Source organism: Gobius niger (genome assembly GCF_951799975.1).
Source record: "Gobius niger genome assembly, chromosome: 5".
Classification (NCBI taxonomy): domain Eukaryota; kingdom Metazoa; phylum Chordata; class Actinopteri; order Gobiiformes; family Gobiidae; genus Gobius; species Gobius niger.
The window spans coordinates 40,019,740-40,042,186 of NC_136856.1; the positions used below are offsets into that span (position 1 = coordinate 40,019,740).

The 22,447-nt window shown below is 38.6% G+C and overlaps 2 protein-coding genes across 2 annotated transcripts in view; one reads left to right on the top strand and one right to left on the bottom strand.

Annotated features, from left to right (window-relative positions):
- LOC306962771 (uncharacterized protein) overlaps window positions 1-22,447 on the top strand; it is a 1,040,752-nt gene that overhangs the window by 840,206 nt on the left and 178,099 nt on the right. The window lies entirely within an intron of this gene.
- On the bottom strand, window positions 1,599-12,956 carry pde12 (phosphodiesterase 12). Its single transcript, XM_079556011.1, has 8 exons — window positions 12,277-12,956; window positions 10,727-10,915; window positions 10,402-10,619; window positions 8,728-8,833; window positions 5,480-5,703; window positions 3,561-3,683; window positions 3,094-3,299; window positions 1,599-1,833 (listed from the first exon to the last, which is right to left on the bottom strand). Exons 1-8 carry the CDS (start codon window positions 12,837-12,839, stop codon window positions 1,693-1,695), a joined length of 1,770 nt encoding a protein of 589 aa, XP_079412137.1. The 5' UTR covers window positions 12,840-12,956; the 3' UTR covers window positions 1,599-1,692.

Below are 22,447 nucleotides of genomic sequence, written 5' to 3' on the forward strand. Positions count from 1 at the left end.
AAAATACTGTTTCTGTGCATAAATCCTATTGATTAACCTCTTAACTCCCGCCTGAACCGAGAGCATTTTCTCCAGTTCAGTTTTAACCAAATCCTGTAGGCCAGTGTAACACCTCATTTGAAAGCTAAGATCTACAAAACTCATCTAAATGGATCTTTTTCCTTTTTTTGTCATTTTTTTGTCATATTTTGTCACATTTTTGTCATTTTTTGGTCATATTTTTTTCTAATTTTTTTGTCACATTTGTCTTTTTTTTTTGTCTTTTTTTGTCATTTTTTGTCACATTTTTTTGTCTTTTTTTTGTCACATTTTTTGTCATTTTTTTGTCACATTTTTTGTCATTTTTTTGGTCATTTTTTGTAATTTATTTCGTCACTTTTTCGTCAATGTTTTCTCACTTTTTTCACATTTTCATCCTTGTTTTCGTCTCAGTTTTGTTGCTATTTTCACACCTTTTTTCCAGAAGCTTTTGGATTGGGGTAAAGCTGGAGCAACTCTAAATGTACTTTCATCCCCATTGGAGAAACACAGTCTCTTGCTTTGGATTATTGAAAGTAATAGATCCAGAAGTGTTTTGAAGAATCAAGCAAGTGATTTGAGAAGATATGCAACTGTGTAATGACAGCAGTGTTCATTCTGACAACATATTTTCATTTAGTTTTAGTCTTTTGACTAAAATGTAATTTAATTTTAGTCGAGATTTAGTCCAAAAAATCGTTTCAATTTTAGTCTAGTTTTAGTCGAGTAAATTTAAGACTAGTTTAGTGGACTTTGCATTGATGATATTGATAATAATCATATTTAATGTTGTTCCTCTGCTTCATGGAGCTGCTCCACATGAACAAAGCTCAGAGCTGATCCTTTAACAGAGAATTTACATGATCTGAGGCTCTTTCAGACGCTCAATACAAGTTTGGATGATTTTAGTCTCTCCAAAAAAATGACAAAAAAAATTGACCAAAAAAAGACAAAAAAATAATTTAAAAAAAGACAAAAAAATGACAAAAAAGACAAAAAATGACAAAAATGTGACAAAAAATGACAAAATAAAATACAAAAAATGTGACAAAAAAAGAAAATTTCATCCCCATTTTTAGTCTAGTTTTAGTTGACTAAAATTGCACGTAAATTTAAGACTAATTGAGTGGACTTTGTATTGATAATATTCATGATAATCATGTTTAATGTTGTTCCTCTGCTTCATGGAGCTGCTCCACATGAACAAAGCTCAGAGCTGATCCTTTAACAGAGAATTTACATGATCTGAGGCTCTTTCAGACGCTCAATACAAGTTTGGATGATTTTAGTCTCTCCTTTTCATTTTTATTTAGTCTTATTTCAGTCGACTAAAATATCTGGACATTTTAGTCACAGTTTTAGTCTCAAGAGAAACTTTTAATTTAGTTTTAGTCCAATTTTAGTCACAAAAATATCACTTTGACTAAAATTAAGACTAAACATTATAGTCGAGGAAACTAACTCTGAATGACCGTGCACCGGTGACAGCTTTGGTGTCGTGTAGCTCCAAATGAAACTTCTTTTCCTCAGTGTGATCCAAGTAAACAAAGAAACAACCTTCTGAGCACCTACAGGGAAAAGGAGAATACTAAAACACTGAGATGTCTGAACGGTGGATTGTGATAAAGAAAAGACAGAACTCTGGATCATGTCTTTATGAGTGTTTTAAAGGGGTTATTGGGTGGTTCGGTCGGTCGGGGGCCTCCAGAGCAGGTCACAGACTAGAGCGATGTGGTCCGACGGGTGGGAGACACTGGGCAGAGCCTCGTAGGTCGTCACCTCCTCGTGAGAAGGCAGAGGGATCACCTGCGCCACCTACAGGCCGACAAAAACATCAGATAGGGCTGTGCAATTAATCGAAATTCGATTACGATTACAACAGTAAACGATTACAAAATTAGCATAATCGCAAAAAATCGATTATATATATTTTTTTTTAATTTTTTTTTAATTTTTTTTTTTTTTCAATTTTTGTTTTCAAATTTTTAATTTTGGGATTTTTGTCACTTTTTTGATGGATTTTTGTCACTTTTTTAATGGATTTTTGTCTTTTTTCTACTGGATTTTTGTCTTTTTTTTTGATGGATTTTTGACCCTTTTTAGATTTTTTTGATTTTTGTCACTTTTTTAATGGATTTTTGTATTTTTTTGATGGATTTTTGACACTTTTTTGATTTTTTTGATTTTTGTCACTTTTTTAAATGGATTTTTGTCACTTTTTTGATGGATTTTTGTATTTTTTTTGCTGGATTTTTGTCACTTTTTTAATTGATTTTTGTCACTTTTTTTGCTGGATTTTTGTCACTTTTTTGATGGATTTTTGTATTTTTTTAATGAATTTTTGTCACTTTTTTGATGGATTTTTGTATTTTTTTGATGGATTTTTGTCATTTTTTTTGCTGGATTTTTGCCACTTTTTTGCTGGATTTTTGTCACTTTTTTGATGGATTTTTGACACTTTTTTGATGGATTTTTGACACTTTTTTGATGGATTTTTGTCTTTTTTTAATGGATTTTTGTCTTTTTTTTTGATGGATTTTTGACACTTTTTTGATTTTTTTGATTTTTGTCACTTTTTTAAATGGATTTTTGTCACTTTTTTGATGGATTTTTGTATTTTTTTTGCTGGATTTTTGTCACTTTTTTAATTGATTTTTGTCACTTTTTTTGCTGGATTTTTGTCACTTTTTTGATGGATTTTTGTATTTTTTTAATGAATTTTTGTCACTTTTTTGCTGGATTTTTGTCACTTTTTTGCTGGATTTTTGTCACTTTTTTAATGGATTTTTGTATCTTTTTAATGGATTTTTGTCACTTTTTTGCTGGATTTTTGACACTTTTTTGATGGATTTTTGACACTTTTTTGATGGATTTTTGTCACTTTTTTGATGGATTTTTTTAAAGGCAACAAATAATCGTTTGAATAATCGTGATTTCAATTATGACAAAAATAATCGTGATTATTATTTTTTCAATAATCGAGCAGCCCTAACATCAGACACCACTCGAGCTGTGATGTTTGTCCATAGCAAGTGTCACAGCTCTGAGATAGTAACATAAATACAGTGAACTGACCTCCATGTGGTCCGGCTGGATGAAGATATAATCCAGGCAGCCCTTGAATCCTCCCACGTAGTTGGTGTACGGAGGGTTTCCGCAGGCGCTGAGCAGAGGAGGAAACGGCGAGGCCAGATCCATGGGACAGTGATGGTCCGGACCGGAGCTGAGCCAGTCTGAGTGGGACTGAGGGAGAGAGGAGTGGGTCAGGAGCTCACACACACCTGAGAGAAGAAAAAGAAAAGATAAGGTCAGGGTGAGCACCTCTGATCACAGCAAAAACATCTGAGTTTTCATTTCCAGACTGTGTGGATTCTTTCAATGTTTACATCTTCTCCTTGTATCTGCACGTTTCATTCAGGTGCTCCAGTTTCCACTAAAACATTTGCATTACTATCATTTAGTAGTAGCCAGTAGTTGTTACAAGACTCCACTCGCCAGCAGCCCCTAACAGGAGAAAGCACTAGAATAAAGGCCGTTGTCACCTGATGGAGGAGTGGAGTTGAAGTCGCCACAGAAGACGAGAGCGGCCCCGGGTGAGACCGCACTGATCACGTGACCCAGGTGCGTCAGAGCCACGCCCATCTGCACCAGACGCACATTCCCACCTGCAAACAGGACGAACAAACGTGGCACCGGAGGCAGCAGTGGTTTGAAGAGTATTAGAAATCTGAGGCAATAATAGTAAACATTAATATCAGTCAAGAGCTATTCAGTGATGCTGCCCACGTTAGAGAAGCAGACACAGTCCCTACATTTAAGGCCTGAAGTAAAGCTGCCTGAGGAGGAACACTGCTGTGGGAAGTCCGGTCCACTGAGCTCTGTCTTCTTCTGACTTAGACGGGAGTGCCTGTCTAGATGGAACGGAGGAACCTGGGTGAACGGAGGAACCTGCATTCTGGAACCTGAGGCCTGGACGGTCTGTGATCTCGGCCCGTCTGCTGAGGGATCCTTCGGCCCTGGGTCTCTATAGCCTGTCCGTCCATGGGAGTGGATCTCTCCTTCTGTGGTTCTCCCCAAGGTTTCTCTTTCCTCCTGCCGGGTTTGTGAGTTTTTCCTCACCGTGCTGGAGAGTCTAAGGACGGGGGACGCCCACGCCGCTCGTCGCTGCCTCCTATTGGACATTATATTTGCCTGGATTCACCTGGACTTTTAATTGTCATATTTATTGCTCTGTTTTATTGCCTTAATGTTTGGTGCAGCTGTGAGGCCACTTCTGTTGTGATATTGGGCTAAACAAAAACCATTAAACTATATTGTAAGGCATAATAATACCAGGAGTAGTTCGAAATCCACGCAGTAATCTTCACTTTACTGCGCGGATGCCAAACTCCTCCTGGTATTATTACGCCTTACAATATAGTTCCCCCTTTTATCCGCTTAGAAAATCCACATTGTTTAATTGTGTGTAATTATACTTTGTAGTGGAACACGTCACGTAACCATATTTAAATAGGGAAAACGTGGAAGAGCTTGGTAGCTTCTATCTTGACCTGTTTTGGAGCTATAGAGGAGAGAGGGAGAGGCTAAATGCTAACGCCGTCTGCGCTGTGTTTACGTGACTGAAGATCAGACGGGTCCTAAAGAACTCGTCACAGCTCAGGTAAGAACATATCTCAGTGTGGAAAAACGCCGGCCTGTTCCTTTAAGATTCCCATCTATTTCCATTGGAGCTGTTGTCACGGTAGCGATAAACAAACTGTTTTTGGAAATATCAAATAAACCTTATTTTATCGTCTCAAATGTCGTTCCTCTTGGTCTTACACCTTAAGCCACAACAGGACGACATGTTTTAGTTGTAGTTTTACACCTTTAATCACTAGTTCTAGTTTAATCTGATTTCTCTTGATCACTTCCTGCCTCCAGATGATGTCACCGATGATGTCTATAGATACAGACGGCATCTCGTCATAGAAGGGGGCGTGGCTTCGCCGAGGGGGAAAATAGAATCTTTAGAGAAACACAATTTTCCCTCTTTTTAGCCGTTTTCTGGTGGAATATCAACTTATTTATCACACAAATAAAGTCAAATGTAAATCGGGCCCATATGGATATTTTCTCACAGCAGATTGTTCAGTAGAAGTGAAAAAACGGCAGTTGTAGCAAGCGCTAGCTAACCGTTAGCATTAGCACGGCGCAAACATGTAGCATCATGTTAGCATTCTCCGTTGTTTTTATGTATTTATGGGCTGTTGAACCACTTTGCTCCTCCCCATGTCTTTGTTTCTTTATTTAGTAGAAACTATATTCATAATTCAGCGTTTGTTAAAGTAGTTTTTGAATAATTAGACAAAGTTTAGATTTTTTCAAAATGGTTTTCCCTCTTAACTGTTTTCAAAAATGACCATATATGGGCGATTCCAGAGATGCCGTCTGTATCTATAGTGTGCATGTTTCGGGTTACCTGTGGGATGCCAGAACAGGTGAGTGTTGGCCACACACAGCGAGCGGTCGGGCTGGAGCAGGTCTTGCAGAATAGAGACCTGCAGAGCGGTGGACCTCTGCAGAACCTTCTCCTTCAAGTCCGAGTTTGAGCTCAGCTTTCGGAGTAAGTCAGAGTGAAGCGAGTCTGAGCCCAGCGCCTCACTCAGAACCAAGTCATGTGAGCTCAGCAAACGGAATCGAGACCTGTGCGGAGAGATCGTCATCACTGTCAGCATCAGTACGTGGAGTTCCAGTATATACATGAAGACGTCCTGACCAAAACTGTGTCATATTTAGTTTTAGTTTACACGATAAGCTCCTGCAGTGTCCTGTGTTTGAGCACATTTATCACCAAGACCAAGGCCGTGGGAACCCAGGGTGCTGAGGGCGCTGCAGCCCCCCCTGGCGGATAGTTTGTGAACCACAGGCAATACTAACCCCTTAACTCCCACCTGAACCGAGCACATTTTCTCCAGCTTTACCCCAATCCAAAAGCTTCTGGGAAAAAGGTGTGAAGGTAGTGACAAAACTGAGACGAAAACAAGGATGAAAATGTGGAAAAAGTGAGAAAACATTGACGGAAAAGTGACAAAAAACGTACAAAAAATGACAAATATTTGACGAAAAATTTGAGGAAAAATTGAGAAAAAATGGACGAAAAAGTGACAAAAAAGTGAGAAAAAGTGACAAAAAATGGAGAAAAATGACAAAAATGTGACAAAAAAATGGAGAAAAAATTGACGAAAAATGGACGAAAAAGTGAGAAAAAATTGACAAAAAAGTGACAAAAAATAACAAAAATGGACAAAAATTTGACAAAAAATGGAATAAAATTTGACGAAAAAGTGACAAAAAATGGACGAAAAAGTGATTAGAAATTGACAAAAAAAATGTGAATAATTTGACGAAAAAGTGACAAAAAAATCACGAAAATTGACAAAAATTTGACAAAAAAGTGAGAAAAATTGGACAAAAAATGGATTAAAAAGTGACAAAAAAGTGAGAAAAAGTGACAAAAAATGGACAAAAATGACAAAAAATTGACAAAAAAGTGAGAAAAATTTGACAAAAAAATGGAGAAAAAATTGACAAAAAATTGACAAAAAATGGAATAAAATTGGACGAAAAAGTGACAAAAAAATCACGAAAATTTGACAAGAATGAGAAGACTGCCCACCAAAAAAAGTGATGAAAAACCATCCGACGTGAGGAAAAAGATCCATTTAGTTTTGTAGGTCTTTCAAATGAGGCGTTACACTGGCCTACAGGATTTGGGTAAAGCTGAACTTGAGAAAATGCTCTGGGTTCAGGCGGGAGTTAAGAGGTTAATAAATAGGATTTATGCACAAAAACAGTATTTTGGGGGCACATTCTGTCCCTCAGCGCCCCCTCACTAAAACATCTTCCCCCGGCTCTGACCAGGACCTTGCACTGATGATGAGAGTGTGATCGCTGCACTTCTCCAGCACAGCCAAAAGATTCTCCATAGGGTTGATATCTGGACTCTGTGATCCCTGATCCACTCTTTCACAATGTGAGCCCGATGAATCCTGGAATTGTCCATTTGGAACATTCCCGCGCCATTAAAGAGAAAATAACCTGATCTCAATCTTTGGGTACATAGTGTGACTCAACCTCGACCTGACGCACTGCAGCAACGGCAGATCAAAAGTTCAATCCTGGTGGCGACTAACAGATCAGTAAGAGTAGTTTATTTCACAATGCGTCAGTTTATGTTTTAATGCTTTATCTTAACTAGTATAGGGCAGTGTTTTTTGACCTTTGTTGAGCCAAGGCACATTTTTTTCATTGAAATAATCACGAGGCACCAGCTGAAAATGTTCTCATCAAAGTGTCTTGGCTCGGAACACCGTATAGTTAATGTCAATGTTATTTATAAAGCACATTTAAAAACAACCATAGTCGACCAAAGTGCTGCACAATATGTACAATAAACACAATAAAACTCACACAGGTCAGATATAAAGGCACAAACTGTGGAACCGAAGGCCAAAGCAAAAAGATGAGTTTTTAATTTGGTTTTAAACTCCTCTACAGACTGAGCCGAGCACATGTAGAGGAGGCGGGTCCAAAGTTTAGGGGCCACTGAGGAGGCTCGGTCACCTCTGGACACACAGACAGAAGGAGCTGGTCTGCAGGTCTCAGAGCTCTGGAAGGACAGTAGAGCTGGTCTGACCTCAGAGGAAGGACAGTAGAGCTGGTCTGACCTCAGAGCTCCTGAAGGACAGTAGAGCTGGTCTGACCTCAGAGCTCTGGAAGGACAGTAGAGCTGGTCAGACCTCAGAGCTCTGGAAGGACAGTAGAGCTGGTCTGACCTCAGAGCTCTGGAAGGACAGTAGAACTGGTCAGACCTCAGAGCTCTGGAAGGACAGTAGAACTGGTCAGACCTCAGAGCTCTGGAAGGACTACTTTTTGCTGCATTTTTGTCACTTTTTTGTTACTTTTTTGTTACTTTTGTTACGACCAGCTCTACTGTCCTTCCAGGGCTCTGAGGTCAGCAGACCAGCTCCTTTTGTCTGTTCCTAAATCCAGGTGTGTCCAGAGGTGACCGAGCCTTCTCAGTGGCCCCTAAACTTTGGAACCGCCTCCTCTATGTATGGTGAATGTATGGTTGGCGCAGACGTGTGTAGTCGCGAAAGCGCCTCTGACAGTCTCCCCCAGGGGAAACTGAAGCTACAAACGTAGTTTACACCACCGAGTGTGGAGTGAATGTACAACTGTCTCATGTAAAGCGCTTTGTGACCATGTCTGTGAAAGGAGCTATATAAATAAAGATCTTCTTCTTCCTCCTCTACATGTGCTCGGCTCAGTCTGTAGGAGTTTAAAACCACATTAAAAACTCATCTTTTTGCTTTGGCCTTCGGTTCCACAGTTTGTGCCTTTATATCTGACCTGTGTTTAAGTTTTATTGTGTTTATTGTACATATTGTTACTGTTCTTGTCCAGCACTTTGCTCGACTATGGTTGTTTTTAAATGTGCTTTATAAATAACATTGACATTAACTACACGGTGTTCGTAGCCAAGACACTTTGATGAGAACTTTTTCTGCTGGTGGCGCCTCGTGATGATTTCAATGAAAAAAATGTGCCTTGGCCCAACAAAGGTTGAAAAACACTGGTCTATTTACAGTATTTGAATCTTGATGTAAACTGAAGATGTAGATCTATAAGACACAAGACAATATACAACATAAAAGCAGATCAAACCTGCGGTAGAAAGTGGCCAGCCCTTCGTGCTGCTTCTCTTTGATTCTAAAAACTCCATCAAAACCAAAAGCGTCCATCGCTGGGGACAAGCTTTCATCGAAGACTCCTGAAAACACACAGAGCTGAGTGGCAGGAAAACATTAACATAACAGAAGATGTGCAATCATTATGTTTCATTCTTAAAGAGTTTAGATCAGGTGCTTGACTGCTTGTTCCTATAACCAGAATCAAGCTCTGGGATGATCATAATCCTAGTATTTGGACTGAGACAAACATTCTGATACATAAATCACTCTTTAAAATCAAGCTTCGAAGCACAGTGCATATTTTCAACACATTCAAGAGTCTTCAAGTTTTAAAGGACTGACATATGAACTGCTAAACTATTACTATTACCAGGATCATATGCATTTTAGAACATGTTGGGAGAGGTAACATCTATCAAGAAATATTATAGCACTTATAACAAAATTACATTCCGGTCCTCGGTTGTTCTTCCGTTTTTTTTTCCATGTTTGACCAGCATTGAATCCTCACAGAACTTGACGTGTACTTGATTCGATTCAATTCAATTCAAATAACTTTAGTTAGGGGGGCAATTTAAAAGGGCAGAAGTAGCTTAGCTTAGAACATTCATTCAACAGCACATACAGTATGGCATAAAGTCCAGGACAACATAAAGTAAGTGCACAGGCAAGTCCAGCAGTGAGTGTAAACTGACAACACAGTCCTCATCACTTCTGTACAGAGTTCAAGAGCTGCATAGGTCTGGGCACAACGTTTATCCCAGGCTGGGACCGGCGCCTGGGTCCAGAGGGTGGCCCTTCAAACGCCTTGTACAGAACATGGGACGGGCCTTGTGCAATCCGCTGAGCCTTTACAGAGTCTACTTATCACAGCAGGCAAGACATTTATGATGCTCAGGAGTTTTCTTTTCAGTGAGATGGAAGGGAACCAGCAGTGAAGGAAAAACTGATCCCATTCTCTATGATAATAAAGATCTTCTTCTTCTACGAAAGTGCAGTAGAAGATGGTGAGGATTTGCTTGCTAACTCCAAATGATTGCACTGCAAAAAGTGGATTCTAAGCAAGTAAAAAAGGTCTTATTTTAAGAAATAAATTCTCATTTATTCCCTAAAAAGTAAAAATGTCTTGTCAAGCTAAATTTTCTAGAGAAAGAAATTCTTATTTTAGTAAATAAAATCTGGCCATTTCTTGTTCAGATATATTTGCTAAAAAAATGGCTATTTTTTCTTATAACAAGAAAGAAAGACTTTTTTAATCTTCTTAAGCTTTAGACAAAGAATATTTTTTCTTATTTTAAGAAAAAATAAAATCACAACAACTCTTAATTTAAGGACTGATTCCCACAGAGAGATAATACATTCCATTCTTTATTTTTACACTCAAAATGAAAGCGTATCGATTCCATCAATTACTATATCTAATAACATTGTTCTGCCATTACAGCAACAAGATGTAGCTTCCTGAGTAAGCACGGTCTTTGGTTGCACTTCATCAGGATCTAGTCCGTGTTGACCAAAATCACTGCAGCAATTTGTCAATTGCAACCCTTCAAATTGCAATTTTGATTAAAAAAAACGACAGTAAATCTGCAAGTCTAAGAGGTATAGATGAATGAAAGTAGTATCAAATGTGATTTCAAATCCTCACCTTTGTCCACTTCCTGCAGGCACAGGAGGTCGGCGTTGTACCCACACAGCTCCTTCCTGATGAGGTTGATCCTGTAGTCGAGCTCGAGGGCATAGGGCGCACAGTACGGATACAGCACCATTTTAGACAGCTCGGTCTGAGCATAAATATCCGCCAAAATGTTATAGGACACGACTCTCAGCTCCGGCCATTGGGTCTGCTGCTGAGTGAACAGGTGCCTGCAAAAACAAGTTAGATAAGACTAAACGTGAAGATGCAGACAGGAAGCGCTGCTCCGTTCTGCTCTTCCACACCCAGAGTCTGAGAACCAGAGATGTTATTATACCTTGTGTCAAATGTGCACGTCCCAGGTCCCGCCTCAACAGCGCCGTCCGACTCCAGCTCTTTCACCAAACCACCGCGTGTCCCGTCTTTGGGGAAACAGCGCAGTCGGAGTTTGCTCCCGATGTCTTCGTTGGACGGAACAAAAACTCGACCTGAGCCAACTTCAGCCCAGTTCCCTCCTGCACCGGCGCTGAAAGAGCATGAAACATAAAGCTGAGTATGAAGTCTATGTGAAATCTATGTAAGGGTTAGCAATTTTGCAAATCCAAGGAGAATTTACAGCCCATATGGCCAGTGTGATGCCTCATTTTAAAGCCAAGACCTTCCATTGTCTAAAACTATGTGTAAGATTTGTTCAACTCACATCACATTTGCCTTCCTAACCCTAATCATAACCCTAACCCCATGACCCCAAACCCTGGCTCTAATCAGGGGGGACAACCCTGACTACTCCCAACAGGAGGGCCTGAGCTTAAAAACATCCTCCTCAAACAGCCCAGTCCAGCTGACGGCGAGGGCTGGGAAACGCTAGATTTCTGATGCCAGTACTTTAACCACACCGATACCTTTGATATCTATAGTAAAGTCATCTAGAACCATTAAACAGAACTGTAATATAAATGTATTCCATCATTCTTTTAACCTTTAATTATTTAAATGAGCTGAAACACCCAAGGAACTTCCTTTAACCTCTTAACTCCTGCCTGAACCGAGTGGATCTTTTTCCTCACGTCATCAGATTTTATTTTCATCATTTTTTTGTTGGGTATTCAACTCATTTATGCAACTTTTTTGTCAAATTTTTTGTCTTTTTTTTTTTGTCAATTTTTTTATCACATTTTTGTCACATTTTTTTCATTTTTTGGTCACATTTTGTCACACTTGTCAATTTTTTGTCAATTTTTTGTCAATTTTTATCAAATTTCTTTTTTGTAAAATTGTCAATTTTTATCACATTTTTTGTTATTTTTCGTCAATTTTTTTATTACATTTTTGTAATTTTTTGGTCACATTTTATCACTTTTTTTTTTTTTTTTATCAATTTTTTGTAATTTTTTTTCAATGTATCAAATTTTTTATTTTTATTTTTTGTAATTTTTTGTCACATTTTTGTAATTTTTTGTCAGTTTTTTATAACATTTTTTTAATTATTTTTTGACCATTTTTTTGTAATTTTTTTGTCCATTTTTTATCATTTTTTTTTTTTTTTAAATGTCAATTTTTGATCACATTTTTTTTTTTTGGTACATTTTTGTAATGTTTTGGTCACATTTTGGCCACTTTTTCGTCACTTTTTTCTCACATTTCCATCATTGTTTTCGTCTCAGTTTTGTTGCTATTTTCTCACCTTTTTTCCAGAAGCTTTTAGATTGGGGTAAAGCGAAACTGGAGAAAAAGTGCTCGGTTCAGGTGGGAGTTAAGGGGTTAATGCTGTACCTGGACTCAAACAGGCAACAAGTCTTGGTATCTGAAGATTTTTTTTCCCTCCAACACTCCACCAATGTCTTTGCCTTTGCATTTCCCCCTCTTTACTTCCATGTGCTGCTTTACCCGGGGGTGTCTTTGAGCCAGGTGAACTCGCAGTCGTCCATGTTTCCGAACTCCATCTGCAGCCTGGGGCACACCGGGAAACCCGCCATGAGGGACCGGGGCAGCTCCGCAGTGGTGAAGGTGGGCGCGTTCCTGAGCACCTCGAACCGGACATCCCCCACACACAGCACCGCTCCGTCCCTCCAGGCCTCCGAGTTCAGCACCGACTCCTCCACTGGATCCTCCCCGAAGAGCAGGCTCACCTCTGCGGCTGGCTGCGCGGCGTCACTCCCCTCCTGCTGCTTCTGCTTCTTCTTCTTCTTCTTTCCCTGGTTCTTGGCGATGCTGGCGACGATCCGAGCCAGGACTTTCCCCACGGGCTCGTTCTGGTCCCGGAGCATGTGCTTGTGGCTCCCGTCCAGGCTGAAGGAGATGGTGAGTTTCGGCTCCCCGGGCAGGCACCGCACCACGGCCGTCTGCATCGCGCCTCGCTGCGGCCACGCCGAGCTCCGAGTCCCCGCGGAAGAGAGGAGGAGCAGGCGGCGATGAGAGCGGCAGAAAGCAGCGGAGAATCGGCCAAACATCAAGCCCCCGCCCGGGAGAGGAGGTCCACTCGACGTAGACTTTAAAAAGTGCGATTTTAGCCAGATTTACTCATTGTTTTGATGAAAACACAGTCAGACGCTTCAGTTGTGGAGTTGGTGGTCGTCTGCGCATGCGTCAGCCGGCGTTCACGTGCCATAAGGCAACACCACTAGGACAAACAAAGGTCAAGTTCAAAAGCGCAAAGTTGTGAATGATAAATTAAACCCCTTAAAAAATGTGATTTAAAAAAATGACAAAATGTGACAAAAAAATGACAAAAATGTGACAAAAATTTGACAAAAATTTGACAAAAAATTGACAAAAATATGACAAAAAAATACAAAAATGTGACAAAAAAATACAAAAATGTGACAAAAAAATTACAAAAATGTGATAAAAATGAGTTGAATCCCCCACCAAAAAAATGATGGAAAAAAATCTGATGACGTGAGGAAAAAGATCCTTTTGGTTCAGGCGGGAGTTAAGAGGTTAATAAATAGTTACATACATAACAGGCTTTCATCATATTTGCTAAAGATATACTACTTAAAACATATGCACACACTGTGGTTTTTTACCCGGCGAGCTACTTTTACACAACAACCATATTTAAATAGGGGAAACGTGGAAGAGCTTGGTAGCTTCTATCTTGACCTGTTTTGGAGCTATAGAGGAGAGAGGGAGAGGCTAAATGCTAACGCCGTCTGTGCTGTGTTTACGTGACTGAAGATCAGACAGGTCCTAAAGAACTCGTCACAGCTCAGGTAAGAACATATCTCAGTATGGAAAAACGCTGGCCTGTTCCTTTAAGAGGTTAAAGTCAATATCCTAAATCTTACAGTAGTTTATGTGTGAAACGTTAGTGTGACTTCAAAATGGGACAAACCCAGGGGCGGACTGGCCATATGTCCTGTATTCTGGAAGAGCACAGAAGGGCCACTGGTCTGGCCTCTCACTTTACCTCACCCTTACCCCCTCACGCAACCGAGCTTTGCCTAAATCTAAAACCTCTTACCACCCGCCTGAACCGAATGCATTCTCTCCTCTTTGGGCCTGAGGAACGCCTCGTTTGAAAGACCCACAAAACTGATCTTTTTCCTCACGTTGTCGTCACTTTTTTGTTGAGTTTTTCTCTTTTTATCACTGGCTCTATTTATCACATTATTGCCACATTTTTGTCTCTTATTTGTCACTTTTTTGCAGCACTTTCACCACTTTTTTGTCACTTTCTTGCTCCTTTTTTGTCACTATTTTTGTCCCTTTTTAAAAACATTTTAGTTTTTTTTCTCGTGCTTTTTTTTTCCCCAAGAAGCTTTTAGATTGAGGTAAAGCCAAACTGGAGAAAATGTGCTCGGTTCAGGCGGGAGTTAAGAGGTTAAAAGAAAAGCATCCAAAAACAAAAATGTGTTTGGCTTTACCCCAATCCAAAAGCTTCTGGAAAAAAACTGAGACGAAAACAATGACGGAAATGTGACAAAAAAGTGACGAAAAATTTATGAAAAAGTGGCAAAAATGTCACAAGAAATTGACAAAAAAATGACAAAAAAATGACAAAAATACGACAAAAAAATGAGAAAAATGTGACAAAAAAAAGGACGAAAAATTTATGAAAAAGTGCCAAAAATGTCACAAAAATGTCTTAAGAAATTGACAAAAATATGACAAAAAATGACAAAAAAATGACAAAAAGTTACAAAAATGAGTTGAACACCCAACAAAAAAATGGAGAAAAAAATGTGATGACGTGAGGAAAAAGATCCTGGAAAAGTGCGGGAAAAACAACAAAATGTGACGAAAACGTGACGACAAAGCGATGAAATAAAGCGATAAAAAAAAAAACAATAACATGAAACAAACGAAAAACAAGAGATGAAAAAGTGATGAAAACAGGCCAAAAAAGCCACAAAAAAGTAATGAAAAAAACAACAAAAACATGAAAAAAAACCCGAAAAACAAGAGACGAAAACCCAACAAAAAAGTGACAAAAAAGTGACGACAAAGCGATGAAAAAAAGCGATGAAAAAACAACAAAAACATGAAAAAAAAAACGTAAAACAAGAGACGAAAACACAACGAAAAAGTGACAAAAAAGTGACGAAAAAACAACAAAAAACATTTTAAAAAGAAGACGAAAAAGAGACAAAAAAGTGACAAAAAAGTGACAAAAACGTGACGACAAAGCGATGAAAAAACAACAAAAACATGAAACAAACCCCGAAAAACAAGAGACGAAAACACAACGAAAAAGTGACAAAAAAGTGATGAAAACACGCCAAAAAAGCCACAAAAAAGTGATGAAAAAGCAACAAAAACATGACAAAGCAGCGACAACGTGACAAAAAGTTACCATCACTTTTCTAGATTTGAGCTTTCAACTGAGGCGTTACAGTGTTGCTCTCCAGTCAAGAAGCTTTTAGATTTGGGCAAAGCCGAACTGGAGAAAATGCTCTCGGTTAAGGCGGGGGGGTCAGAGGTCAACATGTGTATTGGTGGAAGTGTCCCAGTCCCAGTCCCAGTCCGGCCCCTGAACAAACCCCGACGTGCTAATCATGAGGAACTCCACACAAGCCTTTTCAACCTTTATTTCATTATTACAAAGGTACAAACCGGTGAATAAGCGATAATGGAGGTAGTTTTTAATAACAAGTCTACAGCAGCAGCCTTTGAGTCCTCGCTGTGTTTGCTCTACAGCGTGTATTTGTGGGGGGGGCCGTGCTGGAGGTGCTGTGCGGGGGTCTTGCTCGGGCTGTGGCAGCTCTGCTCGTGCTCCTCCAGGTCTCTGAGGTGGAGCAGCAGGTGGAAGGCGTAGGCTAAAACCAGGAGCAGGATCAGGGAGGAGAGGAGTCCCATCAGCAGGGCGGGCGTCAGGAAGGTCTCGCAGTCAACGGGACGAGAGAAAACGCCGGAGGAGACGGAGAACGCCTGGATCTGAGGAGGAAGAGAGTGAGGGGGCCATGGCACAGACGGATAGATAGAACTTAAAGCAAAGTGGACTTTTTCAAGCTTTCCATCATGTTATTATGTCTCATTAAAAACATGGCTGAAGTGTTGCCTTGGCACATTCACGTATTTCTGAGTAATCTGTAAAAACTCTGACGGCGGCCATTTTAGGGATAGGTTTGCCTGAGTCCTCCTAGGAACGCCCCCACCTCCTGGAGACGCCTCCGAGCTTTGGTCCCCAGCCGAGTAACCAACCACTGCTCCTCAGCAGAACCCCCTCCCCACTGATGCCACAGACAGCGTGTGGAGGGGGCGTGTCTAAAGGCTCAGAGGTTCGTGACCTCGTAACTCCCGCCTGAACCAAGAGGATCTTTTTCCTCACGTCATCACTCACTCATTTTTGTATCTTTTTTGTCATTTTTTTGTCAAATTTTAATCACATTTTTGTTATTTTTTTGTCATTTTTTTCTCATTTTTTGTCACATTTTTGTCACATTTTTCTAATTTTTTTGTCAAATTTTATCACATTTTTGTCATTGTTTTTGTCATTTTTTTTTGTCACATTTTTTGTCAAATTTTTATCACATTTTTCAAATTTTTAATCAAATTTTTGTCACATTTTTGTACATTTTTTGTAAAATTTTTATCACATTTTTCAAATTTTTTTGTCAAATTTTTATCATATTTTTGTCATTTTTTGTCGCATTTTTCTCATTTTTTGTCGCATTTTTCTCATTTTTTTGTCAAAGTTTTGTCCATTTTTTGTCCATTTTTTGTCACATTTTTCTCATTTTTTTGTCACATTTTTCTCATTTTTTTGTCAAATTTTTGTCACATTTTTGTCAAATTTTTATCACATTTTTGGCAATGTTTTCTATTTTTTTTGTCAATTTTTTCTCATTTTTTCGTCAATTTTTTAATCAAATTTTTGTCACATTTTTGTCCTTTTTTTTGTCAATTTCTTGTGACATTTTTGTGACATTTTTGCCAGTTTTTCATCAATTTTTCGCAACTTTTTTGTCACATTTCCATCATTGTTTTCGTCTCAGCTTTTTTCCAGAAGCTTTTGGATTGGGGTAAAGCCAAACTGGAGAAAATGTGCTCGGTTCAGGCGGGAGTTAAGGGGTTAAAGAGACAGAGGCCTATTTCAAGACATTCACTACAGCCATTTTGAGAGAGACATTTTATACAAGGCAGTTATTCTAATTTCCTGCATTTACAGACCAACAGAAGGTTTGTCATCAGTGTAGTGTGATATAGACTGGTGCTATGGGACCCAGAGTGGTACCTGGAAGTGCGTGAAGGTCAGGGCCCAGCTGGGACTGTCCTCCGTGGGGGTCAGGAAGGCGTTGTACTTGGAGAGGCTGCTGATGTGCTCACAGCTGAAGGAGCTGGACTCTGGGCTGTAGATCTGAGTGGAGTTAAAGGCCAGCCTCTGAGTGGAGTTAAAGCGAACCACCACCGAGTCCAGAGAGAACCACCTCTCCCCAGACGCCTCCGCCTGGGAGCGGGACAGAGCCAGGCTGCGGAGAGAGATGTTTCGTACAGTCGGGTTTTTTTGTCTTAAAGTACGACTTTTCATCAAATAAAGAACTACTGCAAGACCGAGCTTCTGGAGAACATGCTGCTGTGTCCATGCTCACAGGAGGGGCTGCTACGACTGCTGCGCCTCAGATGGAAATTAGACCAAGCAGGTTTAGCCAGAGCCGAGGGCAGATGTTTTAGTTAGGGGGCGCGGAGGGACAAAATGTACCCCCAAAATACTGTTTCTGTGCATAAATCCTATTTATTAACCTCTTAACTCCCGCCTGAACCGAGAGCATTTTCTCCAGTTCAGCTTTACCCAAATCCTGTAGGCCAGTGTAACGCCTTATTTGAAAGACCTACAAAACTGAACTGATCTTTTTCCTCACGTCATCAGATTTTTTTCCATCTTTTTTGGAGGGTATTCAACTCATTTTTAGTAATGTTTTTTGTCATTTTTTGTCGTTTTTTGTCCTTTTTTTGTCCTTTTTTGTATTTTTTTGTCACATTTTTTGTCAAATTTTTTGTCTTTTTTGTTCATTTTTTGTAAATTTTTTTGTCCTTTTTTGTCCTTTTTTGTCATTTTCTGTCATTTTTTGTCATTTTTTTGTCATTTTTTGTCATTTTTTTTGTTATTTTTTGTCATTTTTTTCGTAACTTTTTTGTCATTTTTTTGTCATTTTTTTGTCGTTTTTTTTGTCATTTTTTTGTCATTTTTTGTCATTTTTTCTTGTCACTTTTTTCGTCACTTTTTTGTCATTTTTTGTCTTTTTTTGTCTTTTTTGTCACATTTTTTCATTTTTTTGTTCTTTTTTTTCATTTTTTTTCTTCTTTTTCGTCACTTTTTTGTCACATTTCCATCCTTTTCGTCTCAGTTTTGTTGCTATTTTCACACCTTTTTTCCAGAAGCTTTTGGATTGGGGTAAAGCTGGATAAAATGTGCTCGGTTCAGGTGGGAGTTAAGGGGTTAATATTGCCTGCAGTTCACAAACGATCCACCAGGGGGTGCTGCAGCGCCCTCTGCACCCTGGGTTCCCACGGCCCTGGGTTTAGCCATAATGAACTAATGTCCCTAAGCTCTCAGTTAAGCCTCGGCTGCCTTTCCTAAATGGATAAAGTCTTTCTGATCTGACCCACCTGATGGACAGGTCTCTGAGGTCCATCACGTCTCCAAACTTCAGGATGACCCTGGAGTGAAAAAGGACGGTGAACATGGGTGCTTAGATTTGCAGCGTTATGTCTGCAGTCGGGCGGTACCTGGCCTGGTCCGAGCTGCAGCGGGACTGGCTGAGGTCCACGGGGTTCAGAGCAGAGAAGACCCTCTCAGTGAGGTCCACTTTCTGTTCCTCACGAGCCAAAGACAGCCTCCTGAACCAGAGCAGCACGCACGGCTCCCCGTCCGACCACACCTGCACCAGAGAGGAGTTAGATCAGAGCATCGTGGCAGCGGGGCGGGGGGCAGAGCGGGTCGTCTCTGGAAAACGAGGTGATGCGTGGGGTCGATCCTGAGCCGGAGGTCAGGCCTGAATGTGTGTATGAACGAGAGGGAGTGAATGGGTGAGCGGTTCCTTGCTGCAAAGCGCTTTGAGTGCCTAATGTATAGAGTTCGGGAATGTCCACAGTTACCATGGAGATCCGCCATCTTTGCAGCTGTTAGCATTAGGGCTGCTCGATTATTGAAAAAATAATAATCACGATTATTTTTGTCATAATTGAAATCACGATTATTCAAACGATTATTTGTTGCCTTTAAAAAAATCCATCAAAAAAGTGACAAAAATCCATTAAAAAAGTGACAAAAATCCAGCAAAAAAGTGACAAAAATCCAGCAAAAAAAAAAAAAATCCAGCAGAAAAAAGACAAAAATCCATCAAAAAAGTGACAAAAATCCATCAAAAAAGTGACAAAAATCCATCAAAAAAGTGACAAAAATCCATCAAAAAAATACAAAAATCCATTAAAAAAGTGACAAAAATCCATCAAAAAAGTGACAAAAATCCATTAAAAAAATGACAAAAATCCAGCAAAAAAATGACAAAAATCCATCAAAAAAGTGACAAAAATCCATCAAAAAAATGACAAAAATCCATCAAAAAAAAGACAAAAATCCATCAAAAAAGTGACAAAAATCCATCAAAAAAAATACAAAAATCCATTAAAAAAAATACAAAAATCCATCAAAAAAAATACAAAAATCCATCAAAAAAGTGACAAAAATCCATCAAAAAAATACAAAAATCCATTAAAAAAGTGACAACAATCCATCAAAAAAATACAAAAATCCATCAAAAAAGTGTCAAAAATCCAGCAAAAAAAAGTGTCAAAAATCCATCAAAAAAGTGACAAAAATCCATCAAAAAAAGACAAAAATCCATCAATCCATCAATTTAAAAATAGAAAAAAAAATAAAAATAGAAACAAATAAATATAATCGATAATAAGCGATTATGCTAATTTTGTAATCGTTTACTGTTGTAATCGAAATCGTAATCGAATTTCGATTAATTGCACAGCCCTAGTTAGCATACATCTCCATAGACTAACATTAGCTAAAAACAGTATAAAAAGTGGAGAAAAAACCAGTGGAACGACTCCGTTAGCTGCTGAGATACTGCTGGTTAAAACATCTAACTCACTGTGGTCTCCAAGTGTTTTAATGTGAACAAAAACTCCAGTATTTTAACTTTTAAAATCTCCGTTAGTTTACAATGGCTGCTAATCCCATAATGCTTAGCGACATGACGTCACATTCCCGAACTCTACAGGTGGAAAAGTGCTATAGATACAGACGGCCCATATATGGTCATGTTTGAAAACAGTTAACGAAAGTTTCTCTAATTATTCAAAAACTACTTCAACAAACGCTGAATTATGAATATAGTTTTTACTAAATAAAGATACAAAGACATGGGGAGGAGCAAAGTGGCTCAACAGCCCATAGATACATAAAAAACTCAGAGAATGCTAACATGATGCTACATGTTGGCATCGTGCTAATGCTAACGCTAGCTAGCACTTGCTCTGACTGCCGATTTTTCCGCTTCTACTGAACAACCTGCTGTGAGAAAATATCCACATGGGCCTGATTTACACTGGACGTTATTTATGTGATAAATAAGTTCATATTCCTCCAGAAAATGGCTAAAAAGAGGGAAAAATTGTGTTTCTCAAATGATTCTGTATCTATAGCGTGGGAGGAAAATGTATATGAATATATATTTATTCATATTGTTTAGTTATAATTATATATACAGTCTATGATGTGAACGCTTTGGAATTTCTCACATTTCTGCCTAAACGTGATCATAAAATGTCGTCTGATCCAGTGTTCATTTTGACATATTTTAGTTTAGTTTTAGTCTTTTGACAAAAATGTAATTCGATTTTAGTCTAGTTTTAGTTGACTAAATGTAAGACTAATTGAGTGGACTTTGCATTGATAATATTGATTATAATCATATTTAATGTTGTTCCTCTGCTTCATGTTTCTGCTCCACATGAACAAAGCTCAGAGCTGATCCTTTAAACATGATCTGAGGCTCTTTCAGACGCTCAATACAAGTTTGGATGATTTTAGTCTCTCCTTTTCATTTTTATTTAGTCTGATTTTGGTCGACTCAAATATCTGGACATTTTAGTCACAGTTTTCGTCTCATGAGAAACTTTTCATTTAGTTTTAGTCCAATTTTAGTCACAAAAAAATCACTTTGACTAAAATTAAGACTCAATATTTTAGTCGACGACATTAACACTGGTCTGATCTCTCAGAATCATAAGAATGAATCGACGAAGAGTTTGGGAGGAACACAACGTTATGTGTGTGGGAGAAAGTCCGATCCCCCTGTGAAGTCTGGAGCCGGGGGATCAGAGTGTGGGGCTGTTTTAGTGCCTCAGGGCCTGGACATCGTGACATCATCAAGAGACATTCACAACAGCGTGGAAAAAGTAAGTGAACCCCTGTATTAGATATCTGCTGATCCTTCTTTTTCTGTATTTGCAGATCATACGCTCACATCAGGATCTTGGGACATTCCTCTTTACCAGGAGCCGGACTGGGACAGAAAACCAGCCCTGGACTCTGACCAGCCCGGCCCAAAGTAGCGTAAATGCGACACTTCCACAAATACATATTTTAACCTCTGACCCCCCGCCTGAACCAAATGCATTCAGTCCTCTTTTGAAAAGCTAAGACCCACAAAACTGACCTTTTTCCACAAAACTGACTTTAGTATGTTTTTTTTTTCTTTTCTTTTTTTTGTCACATTTTTGTTGATTTTTTGTCACATTTTTGTTGATTTTTTGTCACATTTTTGTTGAATTTTTGTCACATTTTTGTCACATTTTTGTTGAATTTTTGTCACATTTTTGTTGAATTTTTGTCACATTTTTGTAGAATTTTCGTCACATTTTTGTTGATTTTTTGCCACATTTTTGTAGAATTTTCGTCACATTTTCGTTGATTTTTTGTCACATTTTTGTTGAATTTTCATCACATTTTTGTTCATTTTTTGTCACATTTTTGTTGAATTTTTATCACATTTTAGTTGAATTTTTATCACATTTTTGTTGAATTTTTGTCACTTTTTAGTTGAATTTTTGTCACTTTTTAGTTGAATTTTTGTCACATTTTTGTAGATTTTTTGTCACTTTTTAGTTGAATTTTTGTCACATTTTTGTTGAATTTTTGTCACTTTTTTGTTGAATTTTTGTCACTTTTTTGTTGATTTTTTGTCACATTTTTGTTGATTTTTTGCCACATTTTTGTAGAATTTTCGTCACATTTTCATTGATTTTTTGTCACATTTTTGTTGAATTTTCATCACATTTTTTTTGATTTTTTGTCACATTTTTGTTGAATTTTTCTCACATTTTTGTTCATTTTTTGTCACATTTTTGTCGATTTTTTATTATTTTTTCCATCATTTTTTGTTGTGTTTTTTTGTCCCTGTCTTTCTCACGTTTTCCTCCTCTTTTTCTCGCCATTTTGATGCTTTTCTTTTGAGCTCTTCGATTTGGGTAAAGCTCGGACCCGTGGCCCTTCTGTGCTCTTCCAGAATACAGGACATGTGGCCATTAAAATATGATAACATGCAGTTGTTTGGGTGGTATTACTTTAAGCAGACACTGTTTAATCATTCCTGGG